Raw genomic sequence first — 27,623 nt, 5'->3', positions numbered from 1 at the left:
TCTAGGCACCCCTTCCCCTTAGCTTACAAGTCACCATGAACAAAGTACAAAGAGGTTACAAAACAGGAAAAGCAAATATAAACAGACAGGAATAGACTTAGTTAGCTTCATTTGTACATGCGGCTTTTAGAGGCATCTGGAGCTCTATTCACACACTCTAGAGATCTCTTTAAAGAGAATTTTTTTATCTTTCTTAAAATAGTTTTTAATATTCTACAACAAAGATAAAAAATTTTAAAGATGGAATGAAATGAAAAAGCTCTTATTTTAAAAGGCATCAAAGTTACTAACAGTGAGTTTTTAAATTTCTTTTTTAGAAGATTACCCAAGTTATTTTGCTAAAAATACATTTTTTTTAAAACAGAAGTGAAAAAATGACAGGTACCAATATTACTGTGTTGGATAATTTCTTTTATAATATAGAAAAGAACATTTTCTCTACAATAGTTCTACAGTCACAAAAAGGCTTGTGGAAAAAGGGAGCTGCCCGATTGATTTTTTTTTCAAAAGAAAAAAAGAAACACAACCGCAAACCAACAGAAACTGAATTCACGGCCCTCATTTCAACAGCTTCTCCTTCTGCCTTGACCCACCCTCCTCCCAATATACTTCCCTCCCGACCCACCCCACCCCGACCCCAACCAGGAAGCAATGACATAGCTGAAGATGTAGGGAGAGGGCAGCACAGTGCACTTTCTACATAGATGATTGAGAACTGGAATAGTATATACAGAGAAACTGGGTCCTACACAGCCTTGCACATGCTCAGAATTGATAGCGGTAAGATGTGGAATTCTGCCTTTTTCTACCTAACACATTTAATTGAGAAAGTCAATTAAAGTGTATTAAAAAAACCAACAAACCTGTGCATTTGAAAAACTTTAATGCCTAATTAGTATTTCAAAAATTTATCTATATAAAATGTACAAATAAAGGAGAGAATTTAATGCTTACAGGTATTTCTTTAAGCAGTACTTCCCCCTTTTGGATATTTGACTGCACATACCAAGTGGTATAATAGTTTCCATCTTCTAATGATGGAATATATATATATATATATTTTTTTTTACCTATCCCTGGAGCAATAGGAAGAGAATGGGCAAATTGGCTGCACAAGAGAGAAGAGAATGGAATTGGGAACAACATAGCCTGCTAAAACCCTGCTGTCCAGATTTGCCCTACTATGCTGGTGGTTGGTTTATCTATCCCTCTTCTCTTTAGCCATTCACAGGGGAGTGGCTGGTGCACTCTGATTCACAGGGGATGAACTCAGGATCTCAAAAGACAAATGAAGGCTAGAGGTATGTATCATTTAAGTAGCTATAAAACACACAACATGATCTTCCTTATGACACGCGGTCTGTGTCATCTCTTCCAACATAAACAGTGTCAAAGGTTTGTCAGGCATTTTCAAATCACTGAAATGTACAGTCATCCACCAACACTGTAAGAATGTAAGAGGCTAATCACTGGGGACTGTTTGAATTTAATCAAAGGCTCAAGAATCAAGACCCTTAGCATCTCAAAGTACATACTAAAAACAAGAGGCTGCGTGGAATATGGGCTTTATGGCTGATTCACCAGGTGGTAAAAAAACAAGAGGTTAATTTCCTCTTTTTGATTGTTAATTGACCATCTCTATTCCTCCAAGGCTAAATTAGGATTGCAAACAGCTTTCCTCTGAGATTCTGCTGCTAATTGAGACTTACAGTATTTTTGTGTCTCTGAGTGCTGAGTGGGAATAGTAAAAAAAAATTATATTACACTTGATTTAAGAAAGACAAACATTTCAATGAAGTCCATCTATAAACATTTTTGGGGAAAGGTTTCAAGAGGTGTGTGTGTGTGTAGGGAGTGGAGGGGATTTTAAAAGGAGAAGCATTTTCCTGCCTCACTTTATTAATAATAATAATAATATTAACAATAATAATAAGTTTAAGGAGCTTGGGTTGTTCTCCATGTCCCCATCCGAGTCTCCCGTAAGTGCCTCCTGCTGGAATGAAGTAGGAAATGAAAGGTTGGGTTTGGAGGAGAGGGTCTGGTTAACCCTCGAGATGTATATATAACATTTAAAAATAACAACACTGGGAGCTGCAAACAGTGAGGGGAAACATACATCTTCAAATAAAGATATTTCACTGTTACACAAATTCTGTCCATGTGGTGTGTAAAGAAAGTAAGGCTCTTTTTAATTATGAAAAGATTTTTGTGCACGTTTCCCCTATCCCCAAATCCATTTTTAGATGAGTTCTATTGTAAAATGTTCAAGATTATGAAGAAAACCAAAACTCAGAACAAAATGAACCCCCCAAAAAGAGAAGACCAGGTTTTCTAAAAAATAAAATAAACCAAAGAAAAATTCCTCTAAATCTACAGCAATATTTTAACTGGAAAAAAGGTCCATTTTTCTCTGGTTTGTCAGTATAAAAGGTTCCTTTATTTATATATATTTAAGTTTTTAATTGCAAGTTCATCTTGCTCATCTTCTCATGTAAGGTCCATTGAGTGACTGCTTGGGCACACCAGCAGCATTCATGTAGCTGTGATGGGAGGGGCCAGTGTACATCATGTTTCCGTGAGGGTTTGGCTGCATAGGCTGCTGGGTATAGGCCTGGCTCCCCATCATCCCCATCTGCATCTGCATAGGATACTGTGCTGTCTGGTTCATGTAGGCAGGGTTACTATGGTAACTGCTGTTCATCATGGGCTGTGTCATTCGATAGCTGTTCATGGCATTCAAGGTGTTCATATTCATGGAATTGACATTATAGGCAGGGGTTGGCATTAAATTAACCCCCATGTTCATGCCACGCTGAACAGCCAATGCACGAGGGCCAGCCTGCATGGCGACCGCTGGTGGGCTGCGGCCATACAGCTGCTGCTGGTGAGCAGCTGCGGAGGGCAGTGGTGCAGATTTGGAGCGGATGGAAATGTGCCCCTTGACTGGCATTTGCCCTTGCAACCTCTGAGTATGAGGAATGCCAATGTTGGTAGCAGACATGTTGCACTGTAGCAGAGGTGATGTGAGGTTCATGGTGGTGGATGCCAAGTTTGGGGGTGGTGTCATGGTGGCTTGTGCTTGAGGGGTCCCAGCTAATGGATGAGACGGAGCTAGCTGAGCCAGTCCTGTATTAGACAAAGAAACACTGGTTGCATAGGAAGTCACAGCAGGAGAATGGCTATAAGGCATGGCATGAGGGTCCATAATGGTGTTAGTCAGCTGCTGCAACTTGGCTAAACTGAAGGTGGCTGACGGTTGAGAGTAGCTGCCGGCACCAAAATCCCCTGGAATCCTCTCATATATACTGATGTTCCCAGTGCTTCCAGATTCTGGTATCTCCATGATCATAGGCGCTGGAGTGAAACTGTTATTCATACTACACTGTGACAGGGGCGGCTGCTGCTGAGGTGGGGGTGGGGGTTGAGGCTGCTGGGGTTGAGGTGGTGGCTGCTGCTGCTGCTGCTGCTGTGGCTGCGGCGGCTGCTGCTGCTGCTGGGGTGGTGGAGGCTGAGGTGCTGGTTGTTGCTGCTGCTGCTGCTGCTGTTGCTGTGGTGGTGGTGGCGGCGGCGGCTGTTGCTGGTTACTGGGAGGCCGCTCCACCACACAACTCTGAGGTGACTTGATGTTGCAGTTGGCAGCAGGCTGGACATTGTTCTGCTGCATCATACTGCAGCTGTTGCCCATGTTTGCCATTTGCTGAGTGACAACACAACTGTTCTGGGTGAGGCTGCTGGAGGATGATAACCCACCATAGGAGCAGCTGCTCTGGGAAGAGTTATTCCCACAAATGCTGCCACCCATTGTGGAATCATAACTGCTAGGGTTCTCATAGTTTTCTGTGGTGCTCTCAATGCTGCCCAGATCACTGAAGCCACTGTCCACCACCTGCTGAGAGTGGTCTGATACGGAAGGCACATCCATCATGGGGCTGGTCTCCATGTTCTGCATAGAAGGTGCGGACAGGGATCCTTGTTCTGGGCTGATCTGGGTGTAACCACTGTCAAGGGCAGGCACATTGGGACTGCTGACTGAACGGACTGACTGGCTTGGATGAGACTGAACAGAAGATATTGGACTATTATGTTCTGAAGCATGACAGTCTTCAACCATTGACATCTGAGGGTCTTCATCAGCCTGGGTGTAACTCTGCAGGGTCTGACAAGCTGCAAGCGTCTCTTCACAGTCCTGGTAGGCACCCTCATGTTCATTGCTTTCTTCTTGAGTCAAAGACTGCACTGCTTGCACGGTTTCCAGATCCAGTTCACTATGGGGAATCTCATCTTCCTCTTTTAACTCAATTAACTCTTCTTTAGAGTTTGAATCTTCTTCATGATCATCCTCAGACCCTGGCATATGCTCTGATACCACGGATGTTTCATGGGAAGTCTGTTCCTCTTCAGAATCTGGTTCTGTTTCATCTTTATCCTTTATATTCTCCCTATTGCTCTGCATATTCGTATCTAAAAAAGACTCCTGACCACCAGGCTCCTCCTTGACATCTTCTCTCATGGGCTGCTCCTCTAGCTCTTTTTTCTTTGTAGATTCTAGATGACCATCATCTTCATCATCTGCATCATGGTCTTCATTCTGATTTGTCTCTACAGCCACTTCATCCTCTTCCTCTTGCTCTTGTTCTTCCAGTTCTTGTTGCTCTTCCTCGGACTGCCTTTGCTCTTCCGAGACATGGGGTTTCTCTTCTTCCTCCTCTACCTCAGCTTCTTTCATTTCCATCTCAGGACTGTTGCTGCTATCCACTGGAGAAGCTGCTCTAACTTCGCTGCTGGTCGTATCTTCTTCTTCTCCCTCTTCAGCCTCTTCTGCTTCCATGTGCAACTCCTCTTCTTCCTTCCTCTCTTCAGTTAAAGGCAAGTCTCCTTTTGATTCAACAGTTTCTTCATTCTCTTGAATTTTGAGTTTACGTCCAGGTTTAGGAATGGGGACAATAGGCTCAACAATGCATTCTTGAGAAGAAATGGGTATGATTTCCCGATTCAACTTAAATCCTGGTTTACGACCAGGTCTTTTCTTCCAGTGGATTGGTTTGCGGCTCTTGCCTTTGGGCCATCCCTTTTTCTTTTTCATAGGTGTGGATGTATCTGGCTCAAGTGGAGAATCCTTCACATCACATTTTCTCAAGACAGGTACTGGCTTTAGGATAGGAGTGTCTGTATAGGAGGAATAACAAATAGAAATAGGTTATAAGACCTTGTATCTTCTGGCGCCTTTTTCTGACACCAGCATGTACAACAGAAATAATTTAATTACTCATTATAAATTCTTCATTTTCAAGTTAAGAATCTAAAGAAGAAACCTAATTAGTAACATCTTCTAAAGTCACAAGGTAAACTGGCAGAACAATGAAAGAATGCTGGTCAACATTCTATTACCATTCACCAGTTAAAACCAGTTCAAGTTTATCATCGCTGATGATGTGGCTTTGGAAAGTTCCTCCAAGATTCACCTGTATCATCTATAAAATCTGGATGAGCTTTATAAAGATGCATATACTAAGTAGCTATTACATATACTTTAGACAAGTTGTCTTTATTTTCTTCTTTTTTTCTCTGCTTGCAATTTATATTCTCTCTCTGGTTTCTTATTTTCCAAAAATCATTACTTCAGGTAGTATCATGAAATTTACACAGGTCATGTCGATTACACAGGTCATGATTGAGCAATCCTACAAAATAAATGTCAGTCAATGCTGTGTTTGTAATGGGAATAGCTGCAAGGCATTAGTCTTAGGCAAATACTCACCTGATAAAAAAGCTTAAGCACCAATGACAATGGTTTATTAGAAATGATTTTAGCATTATTTTCTCCCCATTAATTTTTTCTTTTTAAAATTGTAGTAAAATATCCATAGCATAAAAGTCACCATGTTAACACTTTTGGTGTGGCATTAAGTATATTCACATTTTCCATTAATTTTTACAATTTAGTCTTTATTGTATTCTTTTTCCATTTAGTCTCCTTACACTCTTCCCCAATAACACTGTTGTACATGTCCGTGAATCTTTTTTCCTTTTTGCTCAGTCCCCTGCTACTGCCGTCACCCCTCCTCCCAGCTGTCAGCTGCTCTCTATGAGTCTGTCTCTATTTTCCTTGTTAGTTCAGTTTGTTCATTAGATTCCACATGAGTGAAATCCTATGGTATTTGTCTTTCTCTGGCTGGCTTACTTAACTTAGTATAATGTTCTCTAGGCCCATCCATACTGTCGCAAAGGGTAAGATTTTCCTTCTTTACGGCTGAGTGGTATTCCATTGTGTAAATGTTCCACAGTTGTTTTATCCATTCATCTACTGATGGACACTTGGGCTGCTCCCATACCTTGGCAATTGTAAATAATGCTGCAATAAACACAGGGGTATTTATGTTCTTTCAAATGAGTGTTTTGGGTGCCTTTGGATATATTTCCAGAAGTGGGATAGCTGGGTCAAAAGACAGATCCATTTTTATTTTTTTTGAGGTATCTCCATACTACTTTCCACAGTGGTTGCACCAATCTACATTCCCACCAACAGTGCAAAAGGGTTCCCCTTCCTCCCTACCCTTGCCAGCACTTCTTGTTTGATGACAGCTATTCTGACAGGTGTGAGCTGATATCTCCCGGTAGTTTTATTTTGCATTTCTCTGATGATTGATGATGTTGAGCCTCTTTTCATATGTCTATTGGCCATCTGTAAGTTCTCTTTGGAGAGGTGTCTATTTAGGTCATTTGCCCATTTTTTAATTGGGTTGTTTCTTTGGTATTGAGTTTTATAAGTTCTTCATAAATTCTGGATATTAACCCCTTATCAGATGTATCAGCGAATATGTTCTCCCATCATGTGGGTTGTCTTTCTATTTTATTTATTTCCTTTGCTGTGCAAAAACTTTTTAGTTTGATGTAGTCTCATTTGTTTATTTTCTTTTGCTTCCCTTGCCTGGGGAGATATATCCAAAAAAAATTGCTTTGAGCAATGTTCGAGATTTTGCTCCCATGTTTTCTTCTATGATTTTTATTGATGCAGATCTAACATTTAAGTCTTTGATCCAGTTTGAGTTTATTCTGGTGTGTGGTGTAAAAAGGTAGTCTACTTTCATTTTTCTGCATTTATCTGTCCAATTTTCCCTACACTATTTATTGAATAAACTATCTTTAGCCCAGTGTATGTGCTTGCTTCCTCTGTCAAATATTAATTGACTATAAAAGTATGGGTTTATTTCTGGGCTCTCTATGCTGTTCCATTGATTTATGTGTTGTCTGTTTTTATGCCAGTACTAGGCCATTTTGATTATTATGGCCTTATAGTAAAGTTTGATATTAGGTAGTGTGATTCTTCCAACTTTGTTCTTCTTTCTCAAGATTGCTGTTGCTATGAGTGGCCTTTTGTAACTCCATATTAATGTTTGAAATATTTGTTCTAGTACTGTTAAATATGCCATTGAAATCTTGATTGGAATTGCATTGAATCTATAGATTGCTTTGTGTGGTATGGACATTTTAATGATATTAATTATCCCTATCCATGAACACAGTATGTGCTTCCATTTATTTGTATCTTCTTCAATTGTTTTCTTCGATGTCTTATAATTTTTGAGTGAAGGTTTTTTACGTGCTTGGTTAGGTTTATTCCTAGGTATTTTATTCTTTTTGAAGCAATTGTGAATGGGACTGTTTTCCTAACTTCCCTTCCTGTTAGTTTGTTATTGGCATGTAAAAGTGCAACTGATTTCTGGATACTAATTTTGTATCCTGCTACTTTACTGAATTCATTAATCAGTTCTAGTACTTCCGTGGTAGAATCTTTGGGGTTCTCTACGTATAGTATTGTCATCTGCAAGTAAAGACAGTTTTACTTCTTCCTTTCCAATTTGGGTGCTTTTCATTTCTTCTTGTCTGATTGCGATGGCTGTGTTGAATAAGAAAAGTGAAAGCGGATATCCCTCTCTTGTTCCTGATCTTAAGGGGAATGCTGTAGTTTTTGCCCACTGATACGATGATGGCAATGGGTTTGTCATATATGGCCTTTATTATGTTTAGGTATGATCCCTCTATTCCCACTTTGCTGAGAGTTTTTATCATAAATGGTGCCGGATTTTACCAAATGCTTTATCTGCATCTGTTGATATGATCATGTGGTTTTTATCCTTCATTTTACTTACGTGGTGAATCACATTTGATTTGTGAATGTTGTACCAACCTTGCATTCCCGGAATAAATCCCACTTGATCATGCTGTATGATCTTTCTGATGCATTTCTCCTATCAGTTTGCTAATATTTTGTTGAGGATTTAGTGTCTGTATTCATCAGGGAGTATTGGCCTATAATTTTCTTTCTTTGTAGTTTATCTGTTTTGGAATTAGGGTAATGCTGGCCTTGTAAAATGAGTTTGGGAGCCTTTCCTCCTCTTGAGTTTTATGGAATTGTTTGAGGAGAGGTGTTAGTTCTCAGAATGTTTGGTAAAATTCACTTGTGAAGCCATTTGGTCCAGGGCTTTTGCTTTTTGGGGGTTTTTTTTTCCTTTTTTATTTTACTGCTTCAATTTTACTAAGTATAATTTGTTTGTTCAGATTCTCTGATTCTTTCTGATTTCGTTTTGGAAGATTGTACGTTTTTAGGAATTTATCCATTTCATACAGGTTGTCCAGTTTGTTGGCATATAGTTGTTCATAATATTTTCTTACGATCCTTTGTATTTCTTTGGTGTCAATTATTACTTCTCCTCTTGATTTTTATTTATTGGGGTCCTCTCTCTTTTTTTCTGGGTGAGTCTAGTTAAAGGTTTGTTAGTGTTGTGTGTCTTTCCAAAGAACCAGTTCTTGGATTCATTGATATTTTGTATCTGTTTTTTTAGACTCTGTTTATTTCTGCTTTGATCTTCATTATTTCCTTCTTTCTCACTTTAGGCTTTGAGTGTTGTTCTTTTTCAAATTCCTTTAAATGTAAATTTAGATTGTTTATTGGAGCTTTTTCTTGTTTTTGTTCTTTTTTTGAGATAGGCCTGTAATGCTATGAATTTCCTCTTAGGATTGAGTACCCTGTGTCCCACAGATTTTGGATTGTTATGTCCTCATTTTCATTTGTTTCAAGGTATCTTTTGATTTCTTCCTTGATCTTGTTGTTCAACCATTCACTAATGTTATTTAACTTCTATATCTTTGCATGTTTTTCAGTGTTCTTTTTGTGACTGATTTCTAGGTTCATTGCATTGTGGTCAGAGAAGATGCTTGCTATGATTTCAATTTTTTAAAATTTATTGAGACTTATTTTGTGTCCAAACATGTGGTCTATGCTAGAAAACATTCCATGTGCATTTGAAAAGTATGTATATTCTGCTGCTTTGGGGTAAAATGCTCAGAAAATATCAATTAAATCCATTTGATCTAGTGTATTGTTTAAGGCTGCTGTCTGCTTGTTTATTTTCTGTCTGGAAGATCTATCCACTGAAGTCAATGGGGTGTTAAAATCCCCAACCTTGACTGTTATTTCTGTCGATCTCTCCCTTTATGTCCATCAAGATTTGCTTCACATATTTAGGTGTCCTATGTTGGGTGTGTACATGTTTACTAGGGTTATATCTTCTTGTTGGATTGTTCCCTTTTTATCATTATGTAGTGTCCTCCTTTGTCCATTACTATAGCCTTGGTTCTAAAGTCTGTTTTGTCGGATATAAGTACTGCTACCCGTTTTTTCCTTTCAATTTGCATGAAATATCTTTTTCCATCCCTTTGAGCCTGTGTGTGTCTTTCCATCTGAGATGGCTCTTTTGAAGGCAGCATATGTATGGGTCTTTTCTTACCCATTCAGCTACCCTATGTCTTTCTGTTGGAGCTTTTAAGCCATTTACATTTAAGGTGATTATTGATAGATATGTACTTAGTGCCATTTTATTCTTAGACTATTTTGCTGGTCCCCCCCTCCCTTTTTCTTCTTAAAGCAGAAATATCTTCTTAAAGCTTCTTTTTCTTGTTAAAGCCCTTTAACATTTGTTGCAGAATTGGTTGGTGTTAACAAACTCCTTTAGCTTTTTCTTTTCTAGGAAACTCCTTATTTCTCCTTCAATTTTAAATGATAGCCTTGCTGGGTAAAGTAGCCTTGATTGCAGGTCCTTGTTTTTCATCACCTTGAATATTTCACGCCACTCCCTTCTGGCCTGAAATGTTTCTGATGAGAAATCTGAAGACAGTCTAATTGGTACACCCTTTTATGTAACTCCTTGCTTTTCTCTTGCAGCTTTTAGAATTCTCTCCTTGTTTTTAACCTTGACATTTTAATTATGGTGTGTCTTGGTATAGACCTCTTTTGGTCCAACTAGTTGGGACTCTCTGAGCTTCCTGGACTTCTGTTTCCTTCAACAGATTAGGGGGGTTCTCAGTTGTTATTTCGTCAAATAGGTTCTTGATCCCTTGCTCACTTTCTTCTCATTTTGGTATTCCCATGATGCATGTGTTGTGCTTGATGCATCAAAATGTTCCCTGAGCTCTCCTCATTTTTTAAAAATTCTTTTTTCTTTTTGTTGCTCTGCCTGGATGTTTTCTTTCTACCTTAGCTTCCAAGTCACTGATTCGATCCTCTGCTTCATCTAACCTACTGTTTATTCCTTCCAGTGTACTATTTATTTCAGATATTGCATCTTTTCTTTCTGGTCCCTTTTTATGGTTTCATGTGTTTTTTTTTCATGCTATTGCGTACCCTTATAATCATTATTCTAAATTCTCTATCTGATAAATTGCTTGCCTCCATTTCATCTAGCTCTTCTGGGGAAGTCTGTTTTTCATTTGGGGTCTGTTTCTTTGTCTCCCCATGTTGGCTGCTTCTTTGCATTTGTTTCTATGATTAGGTAGATCTGCAAAGACGCTGGTGTAGACCTTTGTTAGATGCTGCTTTTGACTGGCCCTTGTCAACCTGTTTGGAGCTGTCAGCGATCCACAGTGTGTAACTCCCTCTGCTGGGCCTGTCTGTGTGCAGAAAGAACCAGACTGCACACCAAGGCCAGCTTTTATTAGCACTGGGCCCCAGGGAAGGTCAGCTGAAGTCTCAGAGCTCCTGAGATCTGCCTTAGTTGTTAAACTAATCACTGATATAGCATCAAACTGTAATCAGCAGCCCAGGCTTAACCTCCACAAGGTAGGGCAGAATAATTCCTGTGGGTGGGTCTATTGCTTCCCCTCAGCCTGATACCATCTGAAGAGGAATGCTCTGCCTGAGAAAGATGGCATCTGCAGTAAGGGGGATGACTCAGCATAGGGATTCTGGCAGTTGTTCCTTCAGTTCTCTCCCCAGAGCCACCAACCACACACTCTCCTCAAGCATCTCTAGTCTACTCTGCTCTCTCTCTCTGGAGCCCAGGGTAAGTAGCTACAAATGAAATTTTGTATGTAGGCCCTTTAAGAGCTTCTGAGTCTCCAGCCATCTCTCCCAAGCTAGAATCCCTGCTGCTTTTCACAGGTGGATGTTATCTGTACTTCTTTCTTGCTTTGGTGCTGTAGGCTGGGGAAGCCAACTTGGGGTATAGATCCCACACTTAAGGGGAACCTCCCAGCCACTGAAATATCCCTCCAGAACTTCAGCTGCCACTTATGGGAGCCCAGCCAGCCCTCTTATGCCTCTTCCTCTTCCTCCTCACTTCCTACTAGTCTTGTTGTGATGAAGTGGTTTCTTCTGCCTGTCCTTGGTTATAAGGCTTCTATCCAGCTAGTGTTCAGTTGGTTGTTCAGGATGATTTCTCTACAATTTAGTTGTAATTCCAGATTGGTCATGGGAGAAGGTTAGGGTAGCTTTCACTTACTCCTCCACCATCTTGGATCCTTTCTTGTTCATTTTTAAAGAGTTGGAAAACCAAGGCAAGAACAGGATTTTGAGAGGAGAGCTAAAAATGTATAATTAGTAATAATAACTTGAAAATAAATAGTGAAAATCTGTCCAGCTCAACAGAAAGAGGATACTATTTTAATTTATTATGATACAAGTTAGAATTTTGCTAATATGCCAAATTTAAAAAAATAAATTTTTAGTTTCCTACTTATTATGTATCTCAAAGTATATTAAAACTTTTTAAAAATCATTCCCAATAAAGCAAAGACTTCAGTCATCTTATCACTTTATTTTTATTTTTTAAATTTTATTTATTTTTTAGAGAAAGGGGAAGGGAAGGAGAATGAGAGGGACAGAAACATCGATGTGTGAGAGAAACATCGATCAGCTGTCTCTCACATGCTCCCAACCAGGTACCTGGCCCACATCCCACGCATGTACCCTGACTAGGAATTGAACTGGGGACCTTTCAGTTTACAAGCCCGTGCTCAACCCACTGAGCCACACCAGCTAGGGCCCCTTATTAAAAGTATTATATAAGAATGGAGAATATGAAAGTTATCCACTAGATCTGAAACTGAGTGAATTTATTTTTAGAAGAATAAAAAACTCATCTAGTTAATATATAAAAGCTATACATTTATATGGACAACTATTATAGATTCGTTCAAATTCACCCTGCAAAATAAAAAGTTCAGTCTGACCCCATCAAGGCAAACACTGCAGATAAAGGCAGCATGATACACTGTTAAAATCTTCAGGCTAGGATGGAAATGACTAGTGTGTGACCCAGCTCACGTGTAAGCCCCAGTTTCTTCATTTCTAAAGAGGAAATGACAACAACAGTATTCTTAAAATAAATTATTGACGGTTTAGCTATGCCATAAAAGTTAACCTATTTTGAGGTAGTGCTACTATTTTTGTTAGAAATTTACTACTAAATGAGCAAGACACTTAGATATGATTCAGGAAAGATTCCTGAGTAGGTCTGAACTAAATCCAATTTACATGAATCTGATCTTATTTAAGAACCTTCTTCTTATTTATTCATTTAACAATATCTACTGATTACCTATATTAAGCAATCAACATACTACAATTAGCAAAAGAGACTAAGTCTACAGAGTGCACATTCTAGTAAGGAGTTATTACCTAAATATTTTCCTGACACTACCCACTAACTACCCACTAACTGAAGTTCCAGATAATAGACAAGAAAGGATTAGGCAGAAAATGAACAATTTCCTAACAGCCAGATATTTTCTGCAGAAACAAAAATAGGTCCTGAGTTGAAGGGGACACTAGAGAAAACTACTTTAAAAGGAAAGAGGACTAAATGTGGGTGAATATATTTGATACGACTTTTTAGAGATTACCAAGTCATCCTTTAGTTGCCTAGTAGGTAGTGTTCCTTTTTCAGCCTTTTTACTGAAGGGTTTACAGCTATCACTGCTCTATTTTTAAAGACAATAAAACAACAATAAGCAAAAGTTCTGTAAAACATACCATCAACATCATCTGACTCTTCATCATCATCATCATCTTCATCTTTAGACTTCCTCTTAGAAGAGGATCGACACCTGAGAACATCCTGTGAGGACAACCGATGGAAGTATCCTCTAGGGAAGAGTTCATTGTCATCCTCTTCCTCCTCCTCTTCATCAATCTCAAATGTGGGTTCTAATCTCGGCATTGGCCTCTCAGAGTCAGAGTCTTCAAAAGGTTCATCTAAGACTTCTGTGGTCTCAGAAATAGTTTCTGTGACCACACTGCTATTGTGATGTTTGCGCTTTCGGACTCTCCTCCTTCGGTGAAGAATTGGTTTCTATTTAAAAGAGAAAAAAAATTTATTAATAGTAATGAACACTATCATTTCTATTAATAACATGATTAATAGTTTTTAAACCTAGTAGAATTACCACATATAAAATGAGAATGCTGTTTAGCAAAAGATAGTTTAAATATTATTTCAAAATACTATAGTAAGATACTATATAGCCTATATAGCCCTGGCCAGGTGACTCAGTTGGAGCATTGTCCCATGCACCAAAAGGTTCCAGGTTTAATCCCCGGTCAGGGCACATAAAGGAGGCAACTGACAGAAGTTTCTCTCTTCCTCTTTCTCTCAAATCAATCAACATACCCTCAGGTGAGGATTAAAAAAAGAATACTAAACATAATGTATCTTAGATACATAGATGTTGGATAACTGAATACAACTTTGTAAAAGAATAGGTATGGCATGCCCAAAGAACAGATACTATAATTACCTTAATTAACAGTTCAGTTAAATTAAACACCCTAGGAAGATGTCAATTTCAATACTAAAATGACACATAGGCTAGTCCTTTACCTTCTCTTTTCCTCAAGAGAAAAGAAAAAAGGAATAAAACACTTTCTGTTTGTCTCATAGCTCAGCAGAACTATCAGTGAAGCCGTATGTCATTTTCATGGCCTACCTATCCACAGAGTTATATTTGAATGCAGAAATATGGAGCTGGTATGTATTTACTTGATGTTATTGAAACGTTTAAATTGTAAAATAAATCTGTTATTGGAATTTGGCACATGAGGCACAATTTTGTACTAAGGTTAATAACACAATAGCACAAAACAACAAAGATGACGCACTAGAAATGATCTAAGCCAATTCCCTCATTCTATAGGGGCCAGAAAGGTTACAGGACTTAAGATCGCATATTTAGTCAGTATAGAAATGGCTATAAAATATAGTCTCCTGACTCCCAATCAAGTGAATTTCTTCAAGAACTTCAAAGTACTTTGTGCATGATATTCCTTTTTATACAAATAGCATAATTTTATTTTATAAATAGGCAATATAAGCCTAGGATGGCAAAGATATATCCTTCATGGTCATATAATGAACAGTAGAGTTAGTCAAGAGTTCACTTTTTCTCCACCTCATATTTACTAATTCTTCTAGTTGAGAATGCAATTTTCAAAATAGGCTAAACATGGCGCAACTCTTTGGTGATATAACTGATTCTAGGATTGGCGCATAAAACAAAAAGGTTGAAGCTGAAACATCTTGTAGAACCAGAAAGTAAGGAAATGCTCTGAACAAAACAAACAAAAAAACTTTGAAATGATGAGAGCACGTATGTTAAAGGAAGGAAGTAAAAGGACACAGGAGTGAAACTGAAAGAGCTCCTAATGACCAAAGCTACAAGAATTTGAGTAACAAATTAAATAAAGTAGCAGTACTGGACTATAACCTAAAGTATAAAGTAAATATCTATGAATCCATACTGATATGAACAAAAGCATAAATAAATAAATAAATAAATAAATAAATAAATAAATAAATAAATAAGGAAGATCGCACAAATATCCCAAGCAGAATTCTAAGTAAATACAGATAGTCTGCTCTTAAGCAGTAGGGTATTTCTCCCTGTATCTTAAGTGTGGGCTGCAGACAGTGACTTCCTTTCCCAACGGGAAACATTCCCAAAAACTATTAAGGTCATCAAAAACAACGAGTCTAAGAAACTATAACAACTTAGAAGGGACTAAGGAGACATAACTACTATCAGTAAATGTAATGTGGATGGGATCCTGGAACAGAAAAAGGACATTAGGGAGAACTGAGGAAATCTGGATAAAGTACAGTATTTTGCCATGTATAATGCTCTCCAATGTATAATATGCACCCACATTTTTGTGCACATTATATATGGGATTATTAGACCCATTATACCTGTGGTGTGTAATCATTATACCCATGTATAGTGCACATCCTTATTTTTCCATCAAAAATTTGAGCAAAGAGTACACATTATACATAGCAAACTATGGTGTGTACTCTACAGTTAATAACTAATTCGTTCAACATATGTGACAAATGTACCACATCAACCTAAGAGATTAATAGGAGCGGAAACTGGGTGTCAGGAATACAGAAACTCTCTATACTTTCTTTGCAACAATTCTAAATCGATATAAATCTAAAACTTTTATAAAATTAAGAGCTTCTTAAAAAAAGAATAGCCCTACCTTTTTTTAACCGTCTGCCAAAGAAAGAAATAATTTTTCACCTCGTTGCATGAAAGCTGTCATCCTAGCACTACAAGGTGGCTCATCTAGAGGCGTGACATAGTTCATTCTGGCTGGTCTGTGACCATGCTTAAGAGTTCACTTCATAGCCTGGGATAGTTCTGGTACACAGTTTAACAAAATTCACTATCATCACCACACAGAATTTATTAACAAACTGGCTCTTATTCAAATTTTGTATGATAATGAAATATATAGCTTAGAAAATATTTTTAAAACAAAGTTAAGTCAAACTATTGGAGGAGTAAAGGGGAGAGAAAGAAAGGAGGTGAGAGTACTGGGAAAATAGTGCCACCCAAGATAAGATGAATGGCTTCACTCTGAGCAACCCAATGTACACCCACTTCCCATGGAACTGTGTAACACTTTCCTCTTCTTTTCTAATAGAAAATTTCTAGTCTATACATGCTTTTTAAATACTTTAAAAATCCCTAGAAGTCATGATTTAAACATTAAACCACAAAACCGAACAAATCTATCAGCCCTTAAATATGTTTATGACTTCTAAGCTAATTCCCATGAACCAAAAAAATCATACACACATTTCAGATGTTCACTGGGAACAATACGCTGAGGCTTTACATTTAAAATCTTACACTATGAATTTCTGTATTTACTTTTTCAGAACTCTAGGCCATAACAAGTATATACCATTACTAAGTGTAAAATTACACACTAAGAATTTCTATATTTACTTTTTCAGAACTCTAGGACAGAACAACTGTATAAACTGGATTGGGGGCGGAGGGGGGGAAGATGTCAAAGAAATACCTTACCTTTCGCTTCAATGTGGGCTTTGTAAGAATGGGTGGTGAGCTGGACCGAGGGCTTTCCGGCTCCTCTTCCTCCTCACTACTCTCACTGAAGCCCCTGAGGAGAGCCCTGTCACCATCACTGTAGCGACGGGGAAGTCTATCATTGCCTTCCGGTAACCTACACTTCAGAGCCTCCGGGCTTTTCTTTAACTGTCCTGGCCACAGGTCAACCCCCTCACTTAGTCTTCTTTTGGGAATGTCTGCCTTCCCATCCTGGCTTGGCTGTTCCTGAAAGGCTGCCAACTGTTCTTCGCTTTCAGTGTATTGTTCTTGGGAGGTTTCTGATTTTTCCTCACATTCTCCATATTGTTCCTGAGGAGTTGATGACTCTTCTAAGAGCAGTTTAGAATCTTTATCACTAAAACGTTCCTGGGTTTTTTTGTTCTTCCTCCCCCAGCGGCCTCTCCGAGATGGCTGATTATTTGCAGGAAGACTATCACGAGGAAGGACTTGTTTGTTCAAACGTGTAGAACTAGCTGGTGCCGTAACTTCTGGTTTCTTTTCATTCTCTATTGAAGAATAAGAATCTTGTTCTTTGTTCTCCCGAGATGTAGACTTTCCCACCTGGTTTTAGAAAATAAAACCATATTGGTTAATTTTTCAGTCTTACCTGATTATATCTCCTATTCTGACCTCTTAAATAATATGAAAACAGACTTTTAAAAAAGAAAATTATTACTGAATGGCTATCATAAATATTTCTTGTGTCAAACACTGTTTTAAATGTTTTATAGGTGTATATTCACAACTGTATAAAGTATAATTAACTATATGCCCATTTTGAAAATTAGGTAACTGAGGCACACAAATGAAGAGGTTGGAATATAAACACAAGCAGTCTGACCCAAGAGTTAGTGCTCTTAGACATTATGCAATAGTATCTTCAATACACGAAGTGAATATTATTGCTTTTAAAAGTCTTAGTTTATGAAATTTCTCAGAAATAAAAATTTATAAACAGAGAGGAGATGGGCTCTGGGACATGAGCAAGAAAAAGGGGATGTTTGAAAAAAATTTCTGTAATTATTATTCTGAATATTTAATTTTAAAATTAAATTATATTAAACAGGAGCATAAAATTATTTATGTTTATCAAAGAAGGACATAGATTTTTAAAGGATGAAAGGATGGATTTAAAAAAAAGGTATGCATCACCTGAAGAAAAATATTGAAAACTACAGTCTCTTCCTTTAATGGCTTTAACACATTAATGCTTTTAAAGACTTACTATTTACCTACTGAACTATTTAGTGCTCTCTTAAAACCATACACATGTCTACAGTACTCTATATTTTATTTTTAAGGAAACTGTATCTTCATTTCATTTTTAACAACAGTCAGATTTAAATTCAATTCAGATTTCTCAATTACTATGTAGCTTAAAATTTAGCTGCTTATTGGCACTCTGGTGAATGTTTAATGAATAACAAAGAATTTGAAGGATAACCAAAGGCTTAAAAATACACAAATAAGTAAATAAAACCCAGTTTTCCTGAAATTTCTATTATTAAAGTAAACTCTGAAATTCTAATGTGAACTCTGTGTGTGCGTGTATCTTAAATCAATACAGATTGTTGTGTATCTCATGAAAACCAAAAACATATCCTTATGTCATCAAAAATAAAAACTACTCATGTCCTTACACTTGTCTCTAATTCTCTTTCCTGACACTGAGGCTCTTCATTTTCTCCTTCCTCAGCCTCTTCTTCTTCCTCCTCTGAGACAACAGAATTGGAGACTATGACTGGAGTCCAGCGCAAACATTCTGGATCTACATCTACAGGTCGCAAATTCAGCTGAAGCTTTGCCATGTGATCCTGAATAAGTTTTTCCCGGCGGATAATCACAAATCTGGAACCAAAGAAAAGTTTATAGCAATCGACAATGTACAAGGAGTACCTAACCATGAATATGAAGGTATAACCCCCAGAAACCCCTGAAGATGATGATAAATGCTTCAAAAATAGCAAGACTGGGAAGTTAAAATACAGAAATACACCATCACATGAGATAGCTAAAAAATATCAGGTTAGATAAATACTTCACACTCAACTACAACAATGGATAAAGTTATTTTTAAAATATATTTTATTTATTTTTAGAGAGGCGGATGGCGGGGGGTGGGGGGAGAAAGAAACACTGATTGGTTGCCCCTCATATGTACCCTGTTCGGGGATCGAACCCTCAACCCAGGCATGTTCCCTGGCTGGGAACTGAACCAGCCAACTCTATCTTTGAGGGATGACATCCAATAAATTTAGCCATACCTGTCAGGGCTAGATGAAGTTATTTTAATTATTTATTGTCTCAAATTTCCCACCTCTGGAAGTTGTGATACTTTTCTGAACCCTACCTCCTATTCCTCACATTTGTAGCTCGAATGTCTCCTTTTTCTGTGACCTTTTCCCAACCACTCTAGATAAATATGAGCTCTTTCCTTTGACTTTACTTCATTTTTAGCATGTATGTGAAAATAAACTATGGGTATAATTTATCTGACATTGTTTCTAGGGTTGAAGAACCTCCCAATACTAGAAAATAAGATTAATGAGTTTAGGTTCAAAAGGTAGGAGGAAGGCAAAAAAAAAGGTTTAGAAAAATATGGTCAATAGTATCAAATATCATAGAAAGGAAAACAATGTCTGAGGATCACCAAGTGTACTATTCATATTAGTTTATGTTCCTCCCTCAATGAGTTGGCTGCCTGATCCAAAAACTTCACCTAATTATCCTTTGAAGGTATACGAAGGGAAAGTATACGAAGGGATGTAATACTCACTGGTCACTACGAAAGTCCAGCATTCTTAGGTGGTGGAGTGTGGAAGTAATGTCTTGAGGACAGATTCCAGTCAACTTGCTTAACTTCTTAATGCTGATTTGTTTGTCATTTTGGTGATAAAGGCACTCCAATATTACACTTTTCCAATAAGCCATGTAGGAAAGACGACCTAGATCGGATAATGGTTTCTCTGGAGACCCTGCTTGGCCTTCACGCTTTGATAACAAATAACCTAAAGAAACCCCCAAATAGCAAATATGTCAGAGAGCCTTAAATAGGATAATTTACCAAAATAACAATGCCTTTTCCAGAACCAATCTAAGTAATATAGGCAATAATAATTACAAAGGCAAATTCCTTCAAGAAAAAAATAAAATTGCAAAATTACTTGAAAACCAATTTGCAGGAAGATTACACAATTTGTACATACTGAATATTAGATTAGCATTATTTGTCAGTAGTTAATGTAAATCATATTGTTAAAATATTCAAACTTAAAAATCAGGACTTCATATTTATAGGCTACATTAGTAAGATTAAGGCCATAAAGGCTTTTATTTAATGTACGTATAATAGTAAACCACCCTTGCATGTTTTACTTGCACCACTAGATGGCAATAGCTATATCTGAACTGAACCGACACAAAAGAATGCCTCAGAGTTTATGTAATCTCATCTATTAAGACTGTGTTTTCTTCAGTGAGTGAACTGGATGACAATTTCTCACTTTAACCAAAGCTCTCCTCACAATTTCCTATCACCGTAATTCTTGGTAAATTAGTATGTCAGCATGAGGGTGTCACTGTAAATGTATAATGGTATTATTTTGTCCTCTTGTGAAGTGCATGACTCTCAAGAACAGGAAAAAAAATGGCATAAATTCTAAAGGAAAGTATCGAATATGGCCATGGCAGAAGAAATTCTTTTTGTTATTAAGAAAACTTAAAAGCAGTCTAAGAATGGTAATGTAGGAAAATATATTACACTACAAAAAGTAATTGAAGACACACCGGAATCATACAGACTGTTGTTTGTGTATCTCAAAAAAAAAAGACTACTTAGCATAATAAAAATTTTCCTTTAGCTATGTCACTTAATGGCATAACATGTTCAGTCTTGAGTTCTATTTCAAAACAATATATTGATATTAAAAGAATAATCTGAGTTCCAGCCTCTACTACTAATCCAAAAAAGACCAAGGAAATGTACAAAATAACCAATTTTGTTTTCAATAAAATATGATCAGGTATATATTCTAAGGCCAAGTAGCATAAAGCTTCACTGCTCTATATGAGAATTAACTTACTGTTAGCAATATAATTATCTAATATTTAGAAGGATTACCTATTAACAAAATCCTTAGTTTAAACCATTGTTTCTGAATATATTTTAAAGATATTTTTAGTAGTGTCTGAGAAAATATTCCCTCAAATATCACTATTTTATAATCAATATAAAATTTATTGCAAACATAAGTTATCGTGTAAAACAAAATTCAAGTTCCACATGACCTTTTTAGAACCATTAGCTTTCAATATTTAACTCAGATTATTTACTGTGTCATTTAATTTTAAGATTTTTAAAAGTGCATCACATATTTTTAACCAAGCCTATGACTAAAAAATGATGCACATATTTTGGGTAACAAAAATAGGGTAGGTGCTGCACTTTTTTATTAATACTAATTTAAGTAGTTATACAATGTTTTTCATATTGTTCTGAGTTAGAATTACTACATAAAACTAAATTCCATCGTAATTTAACAGTTGTAAATTAAAGGTATTTACTATCACATAAAAGTTGGTATTTAATATTAACGATTTAGAAATATTTAATGTCCAACCAAAAGGAAAAAATTCATGACTTTAAGTTTTAAAGTCACATACACACACAGGAAGAGATAGTGAGAAATTATGTTACAATCCTTACTGAAGTCGATGAGAAACCTGCCATAGCCCTTACGCTGGTATTGGGGAAGAATCATTATACAGGAAACATTGTATTTCTGTTGGCAGTGCTTTTCCTGGTGGAGAAAAGAGAGTCAAGTTTTAAAACTACAGGCTGGTAAGACTGAATAGTAATGCTAGGTATTACAAAACAAAGACTAACAGTCAAAACCACAGCCCTGGTCCTTTGGGAGTAATAATACACATCAAGAAAAAAATACCCAACTGGGAGGAGGTAGGACAATGTTAAGTCATTGCCAGTACCCACAAAGAAACTACCCCAGGAGAACAAAATTATGAAATAAAATGATGCCATCCAACACCATCTGCAACTCAAAAACAGTACGTCAATGCCTAAGATGAGCAGTGGAATCTGAGTCCCAATCAACTTGCAGGTACATATTGTAAATCAATGTGGCACTCCAAAAGTGAGAAGATCCATCAACTATTTCAAAGTTTCTTTTATTTCCTCCTCTGGAGCTATACAGGCAGTCCCACCTCCCTGTAAATTGTACCTAATTCTATAAAAAATAGTCCCAAAGTGTTGGGTACAAATATATTTTTATAAACCAGGTAATATGTCTTAAATTAATCATATATTTAACTACCGAAATAGCCTACTAACAGTATGCTTGCTTATAAAGCTAGCTGCCCTCTTACTTCCCTATTTTAGGCACTCAGATTTTACATTAGGTTTGCTCAAATAAAAGAACATCTTTCATGTTGTTTGACTACAAAAGACGACTTTTTCTCACCAACAGAATGAAAGATTAAAGGGAGGAGAAAAATATTCTATAATAAAAATGGCTTCTACTTTATTTTTATGCCTAAAATTCAAATTAGGGAAATTGAAACTGAGAAAGAGCTTAACCAGGTAATGACTGTTTATTTCACAAGTTCTATGTATTATCATCATGGGAATAGAAGTCACTCTAAGACTTTTCCTCTTGAGTATAACCAGCAGTTCATATTCCTAAGAGAGTAGTCTGTTGAATGTTACCAGGCACCTTCTAGCACTTGGTATGTTTCTGAATGTTCCTTCTATTTTTATTTCTAAAAAGCTAGGTTGCACCCAGAAGGTCCTGTACCCTGTAGTATCTCCTAGTTAGAACCAGTAAAGATTGTTTCAGATTTACATATGAATTCAAACAAATTTTAAGCTGATATACTTACTTTAGAAAAGTAGCCTACAAGGTGGCAGCCCTTGACATCATTCTGTGTTAGTACATAAAAAAGAAATGGCTCCACGTCATAATAGAGTGTTTTGTGGTCAAGAAACAATTTTGCCAAGAGACACAGGTTCTGACAATAAATGGTACTCACATTCCCATCAACCTAGAAGAAAAAAATAAAACAAAATGGTCAGCATAGTGTCCCTGTAGTTCCAGAATACACGCCAGTTACAAGCACCTCTGAGTATCCATAGTCCTGCCTAAGAGAAGCTATCAGTGAACACACTGGAACCTGGAAGCCATTCCTTGAAATGGCAGAATTACAGTACCTGTTGTTTTAAGACAACTAAATATATATACAAAAAGTACTGTGTTCAACAAAGCATGGACAGATAAGAAGGTGATGGCCATTTTAGATACAGCACTTTTTGGTTTTATAACAACACTGATAGCAGGGATCCCTCAGATGGCAAGCTGGTCTGATTCCTTTTTAAAAAGTATTTAATGTAACAGAAGTTCTAAATGCAACTGCTCCTAAAATACATATGCAAATAAAACAAGGTATAACTATAATCTAATCTGTGCCAGCAGCCAGAAGCAATGTAGTTTGACTGCCATGATTAGATTTATCCCCAAATAAAGCTATTAAGGAATATTTAACTATTGTTAGAAGCACCAAGCAGGTTCCCTGGCAACCTGGCAAATAAGATATTTTTTGGATTTTGGTTGGCCAAGAGCAGTAGCACTTGGCTACACTGTTCCTGACACCCTGTGTTCCTGGGAGTTGTTCAAGCTTGCTCTTTTATGAAAATGGCAATGGATGCCCACATTAGACCCCTAAGACATTGGCATTGCAAAACTGAAATCTCTTCAACAATTTTAGTAATTTAATATTACATCTTTAAAAATACACACCAATACATGCTTAAGCTGAGAAACAGTGAACTCTTTGGTATTCTGAAACTGCACTGTATACTACACTCGTTCCCTTTTCCCTTCCCCCAAGGTGAAGCACTTCTCTATTCCTTAACTAAAATAAATGCTTAGAAAAGATAAAAAAAATGAGAGACTGAGTAGATCCTGAAAACCTGAAATTCTATCATCATTCTAGTAATGTAAATTCTAGTCAATTAACAGAATGGAGCACATGGCAGGTACTTGGCAATCAAACCACGGAACTAAGGATCAAATTAAACACCACTAACAACACAGAAGAAAAACAAACATAGCATAAATCATATCACCGTAATGAAGTTAGGAAAACGTAAAAAGATTTAGTACCTCTATTTAAATATACCTCTACAGAATATCCCTTTAAATAGAGCCACAGAAATCTTTTTATTTAAATGCCATAGTTCATAGATTCTAAGAAAAAATTTAATCATCTCTATATACGTAAAATTGGTTGACATTTTGCAATCAAATGGAGTCTTACAAATCATTAATAGTCCTTTTTCCTTCTTAATGGTACGTAAAATAATAAGATGTATTATAATTAATCATTAATTTAATGATATACAAAATAATTTATTCTGGATCAAGCTTGTAAACTTGGTACCATTTGTCTTGGCCTAATTCTGCTTCTCATGTAACAGAACTTAATAGTGAGTGAACAACAGTAAAATAACATTTTTAAAAAATCAAGCTGTACAATTAGATACAGTACAGGTGGCACTACATTTGAAATGGATAGGACAACTACTAAATATATATTTTACCTCAAAGACAGATATGTTATTCTTTCTGTAAATCTCATTGGCAGGAGGATGGAACCAACCACATTTCTTCATGTGCTGCTGTAGAATAGTTCTACTTTTCATATATTTTAGACAGAATTCACAGAGATACAATTTAGGCAGCCTGTAAACAATAATTTTAAAAAGATAGGGCTTTATATTTTATAAGACTTTACACTTCCACAACAATTCTTTTTTGACTCTCATTACCACACAGGTAAAAAGGCAGAGAATGTATCATTAACCCCATTAATCAAATGAAAGAAAGAAAAAAACTAAAAATAAAACTAATTTGGATAAACGTATCCAACTAATTAACAGTAGGAGAGCAAGGGTGAGAAATCAAGACACCTAATTCCATGTTCTTCCTATTAGAAAAATACTTTGCAGTCTTTTTAAAAGTTACCCCTTTGAAAGTTACTCACATTCTCTCCTCATTGATAATTTCTGGTAAGTAGAAAATAAAGTCTACCTTCAGAACACACCAATAAATAAAGAAGACTTTATCAAGCTATAGATTCTTTCTTCCTTTATTTGGTCATTCATTAACATAAGAAAATAAACATCTGTTGAATATTTACTGTGTGCCAGGCCCTGTGCTAGGTACAGAGAGCTGAGTGAAATGGACATACAGTGAATATTATAAATGCAAATTCTGTGTATCTTTTTAGGTATACAATTGTAACAGTGAATACGTTTTTTCAAGTTCGGACATACTACACTACCTCCTTCCTTCCACCCCTGGAACTCTGGCTTTCCCTCTGGTTAAACATCACATTTATTCTGCAACTCAGAAGTCTATTTTTCAACAAGTGAAATAAAAGTTCAAATTATTCTTTTAAATGTTCTCTATTATTACTTCATATTTATTCAACAGTCTTGCTGTTTTAGCAATACTTTAACAGGACTTTTTAAATTTTTATTTAAGTGTATTTTATTGATTATGCTGTTACAGCTGTCCCAAATTTTCCCTTTGCCCCCTTCTGCTTGGCACCCCCGTTCCCTGCAGCAATCTCCCCACTTTGTTCATGTCCATGGATTGTGTAAGTTCGTGGGCTTCTCCCTTCACTATACTACTTTTAACATTGCCATCTATTTTGTTCCTACCCATTATGCTTCTTGATCCCTACACCATCTCCCCCTTTCTCCTCCTTCCCCCTCCCAGCTGATAACCCTCCAAATGATCCCCATACCTATGATCCTGTTCAATAGGAATTTTTCCTTATCCCTTTTATAAGGAGGTAGCCAATAAAGTTAAGTGATCAGATTGGTTCATAAAGTAATGGAAGGAACATAACCTAAATTAAAAACCAGGAGCTTTTATACCTATTTTAGTCTGGATCCAGAAGACCACATGACTCTTCTATTACAAAATACACACCTTGTGTGACCCCTGCATTCTAAACTTGTCCAGACCTGGCCATGCCCTGGTAATCTGAGATCTGATACTATTGTTAAAATTGCATATGCAAAATACTAAATGATATTGATGACAAAAAATATAATTCAAACAAATTACTATAAATAAGTTTTGAGGCTGAAGGAAACTTTAAAAAACTCATTTATTTAGTTGTTATCAGTTTGGATGGCTCTGCTTTAGAAAGATAACCCTGGCTATGGCTGGGTGGTTCAGCTGACTGGAGCATCACATACCATATACCAAAAGGTTGCAGGTTCAATCCCCAGTTAGAGCGCATGCAGGAAGCAAGAGATCAATGTCTCTCTCTCCTTTCCCCCAAAATCGATAAATGTATCCTCCAATGAGGATTAAAAGAGAAAAGAAAAAGCTTTCCCTGGAATTAAAGAAAAAGTAGATTCATACACACATGTTTGATGTTAAAGTGTCAAAACCGTAACTATTTTTTTCCAAGTTCTGTATCAGAAGCAGTTTTGAAGCATAATTATTTTTCTGAAAACATTTAACATTCAACTGAACCGTTTCCCAAGGTGTACTTATGGAACCTTAGTCCTGTATGCACTAAGTGTTTCATGCTAAAATAAGGGTGGGAAAGAGCATGTGATTTTTTCCCCCTTATCCCTGGGGAATTCACATTAATTCTTTCTATAAAATCTCACACCTTACTTTTAAACTGCCATTAAGGACATTGAAAAGCTTCCAAGGAACTGCTGCAGTATAATATTTCTAAATGTAATATGCAACACTGTTTTCCAAAATCTCTAGTATTAGCTAAACCAAAACAACCTAAAATTATACATTAGTACAAAACTTATTCCAAAATAAAGTACTGAGTAAAACAAAGGACTGACATCATAAATTAAAGTCAAGAAGCAAGAGCCAAGAACATGGAAAAGAAAGGTTCCCTAAGCTACTTTGCTTATTTCCATCGCCAGTTGTCTCAAACCCCACTACTCAGAAAGGAACGGCAGCAGAGTAACTAGCTTTTTTTCCTTCTTTACCATTAGAACTAAGAAAATCTCAAAATGAAATGGCTCCAGTTGTAAACCTCATCATCTAATGTGGGCACTAGATATATTAACTGGGTCTCAAAGCTGGCCCACAACTGCTAGATTGTCTTCTGGAACATCTGGATTTTGAATAATTTCTTCTTAAAAGTAAAGAGAAGAATGAAGATCTTGCCCTGACCTGAGTGGCTCACTTGGTTGAGTGTCATCCTGCAGAGTGAAAGGTCATTGGTTTGATTCCCAGTCAAGGCATATGCCTGGGCTGTGGGCCTGGTCCCCAGCCAGGGTGTGTGAGAGAGGCAACCGGTCGATGTCTCTCTCCCTCTTTTTCTCCCTCCCTTCTCCTATCTCTATTAAATAAATAAGTAAATAAAAATCTTTACATTAAAAAAAGAACAAGGATCTCCCTATGCATGCAAATATAATTCATGTCCCCCCTCCACCTGTGTAAATGACGAAGAAAGGAAAGGAAGAAAGAATGAACGAGTAACAGGCCACTGAACTTTCCAGATTATGGTAAAGATAAATGCCAACTTTAAAAACATCTAATTAAACTTTTAAGTCTCAGTATAGAGACATGAAAATAAACTACAATTTATTAAAGTCTATGAGAGAAGGCATAATTTGTTTAAAAGTTCTTTTAGGTAAGCAACTTGTTCAAGACAACATCAGAAAAAATAAAATCTCTGAGAAATTACTGCCAAATCTTACTTGAGTAAATTATGAGTTCATGCTATTTCTTTGGAATAGCAAGATGTAAAGCATTTTATTGATGAGTAAAAAAAAAAAAAGCTTTAGCGAACATTATTCTATGAGAAATAATAAAGTAAAAGCAAGCAGCATCAGAATCCATTTCATTCCAATTCATTCTTGC

At 36.7% G+C, this 27,623-nt stretch overlaps 1 protein-coding gene across 3 annotated transcripts in view; it reads right to left on the bottom strand.

The window, feature by feature from the left end:
- Positions 1-630: 630 nt before the first annotated feature.
- The window catches only part of KAT6A (lysine acetyltransferase 6A), a 102,331-nt gene continuing 75,338 nt past the window's right edge, over positions 631-27,623 (bottom strand). For all 3 annotated transcript variants that reach the window (XM_054565962.1, XM_054565961.1, XM_054565963.1), the window contains 8 exons: positions 24,308-24,449; positions 22,591-22,752; positions 21,401-21,494; positions 19,472-19,703; positions 18,336-18,543; positions 16,654-17,256; positions 13,310-13,628; positions 631-5,166 (listed from right to left, as the gene is read on the bottom strand). In XM_054565962.1, coding sequence (XP_054421937.1) covers positions 2,480-5,166; positions 13,310-13,628; positions 16,654-17,256; positions 18,336-18,543; positions 19,472-19,703; positions 21,401-21,494; positions 22,591-22,752; positions 24,308-24,449 — 4,447 coding nt within the window. In that variant the 3' untranslated portion in view covers positions 631-2,479. The remainder of the gene's footprint in view (positions 5,167-13,309; positions 13,629-16,653; positions 17,257-18,335; positions 18,544-19,471; positions 19,704-21,400; positions 21,495-22,590; positions 22,753-24,307; positions 24,450-27,623) is intronic.

Source organism: Pteronotus mesoamericanus, unplaced genomic scaffold (genome assembly GCF_021234165.1).
Source record: "Pteronotus mesoamericanus isolate MK-2021 breed Mesoamerican mustached bat unplaced genomic scaffold, CSHL_Meso_final contig_169, whole genome shotgun sequence".
Classification (NCBI taxonomy): domain Eukaryota; kingdom Metazoa; phylum Chordata; class Mammalia; order Chiroptera; family Mormoopidae; genus Pteronotus; species Pteronotus mesoamericanus.
This window is presented reverse-complemented; position numbering and strand designations above follow the sequence as displayed.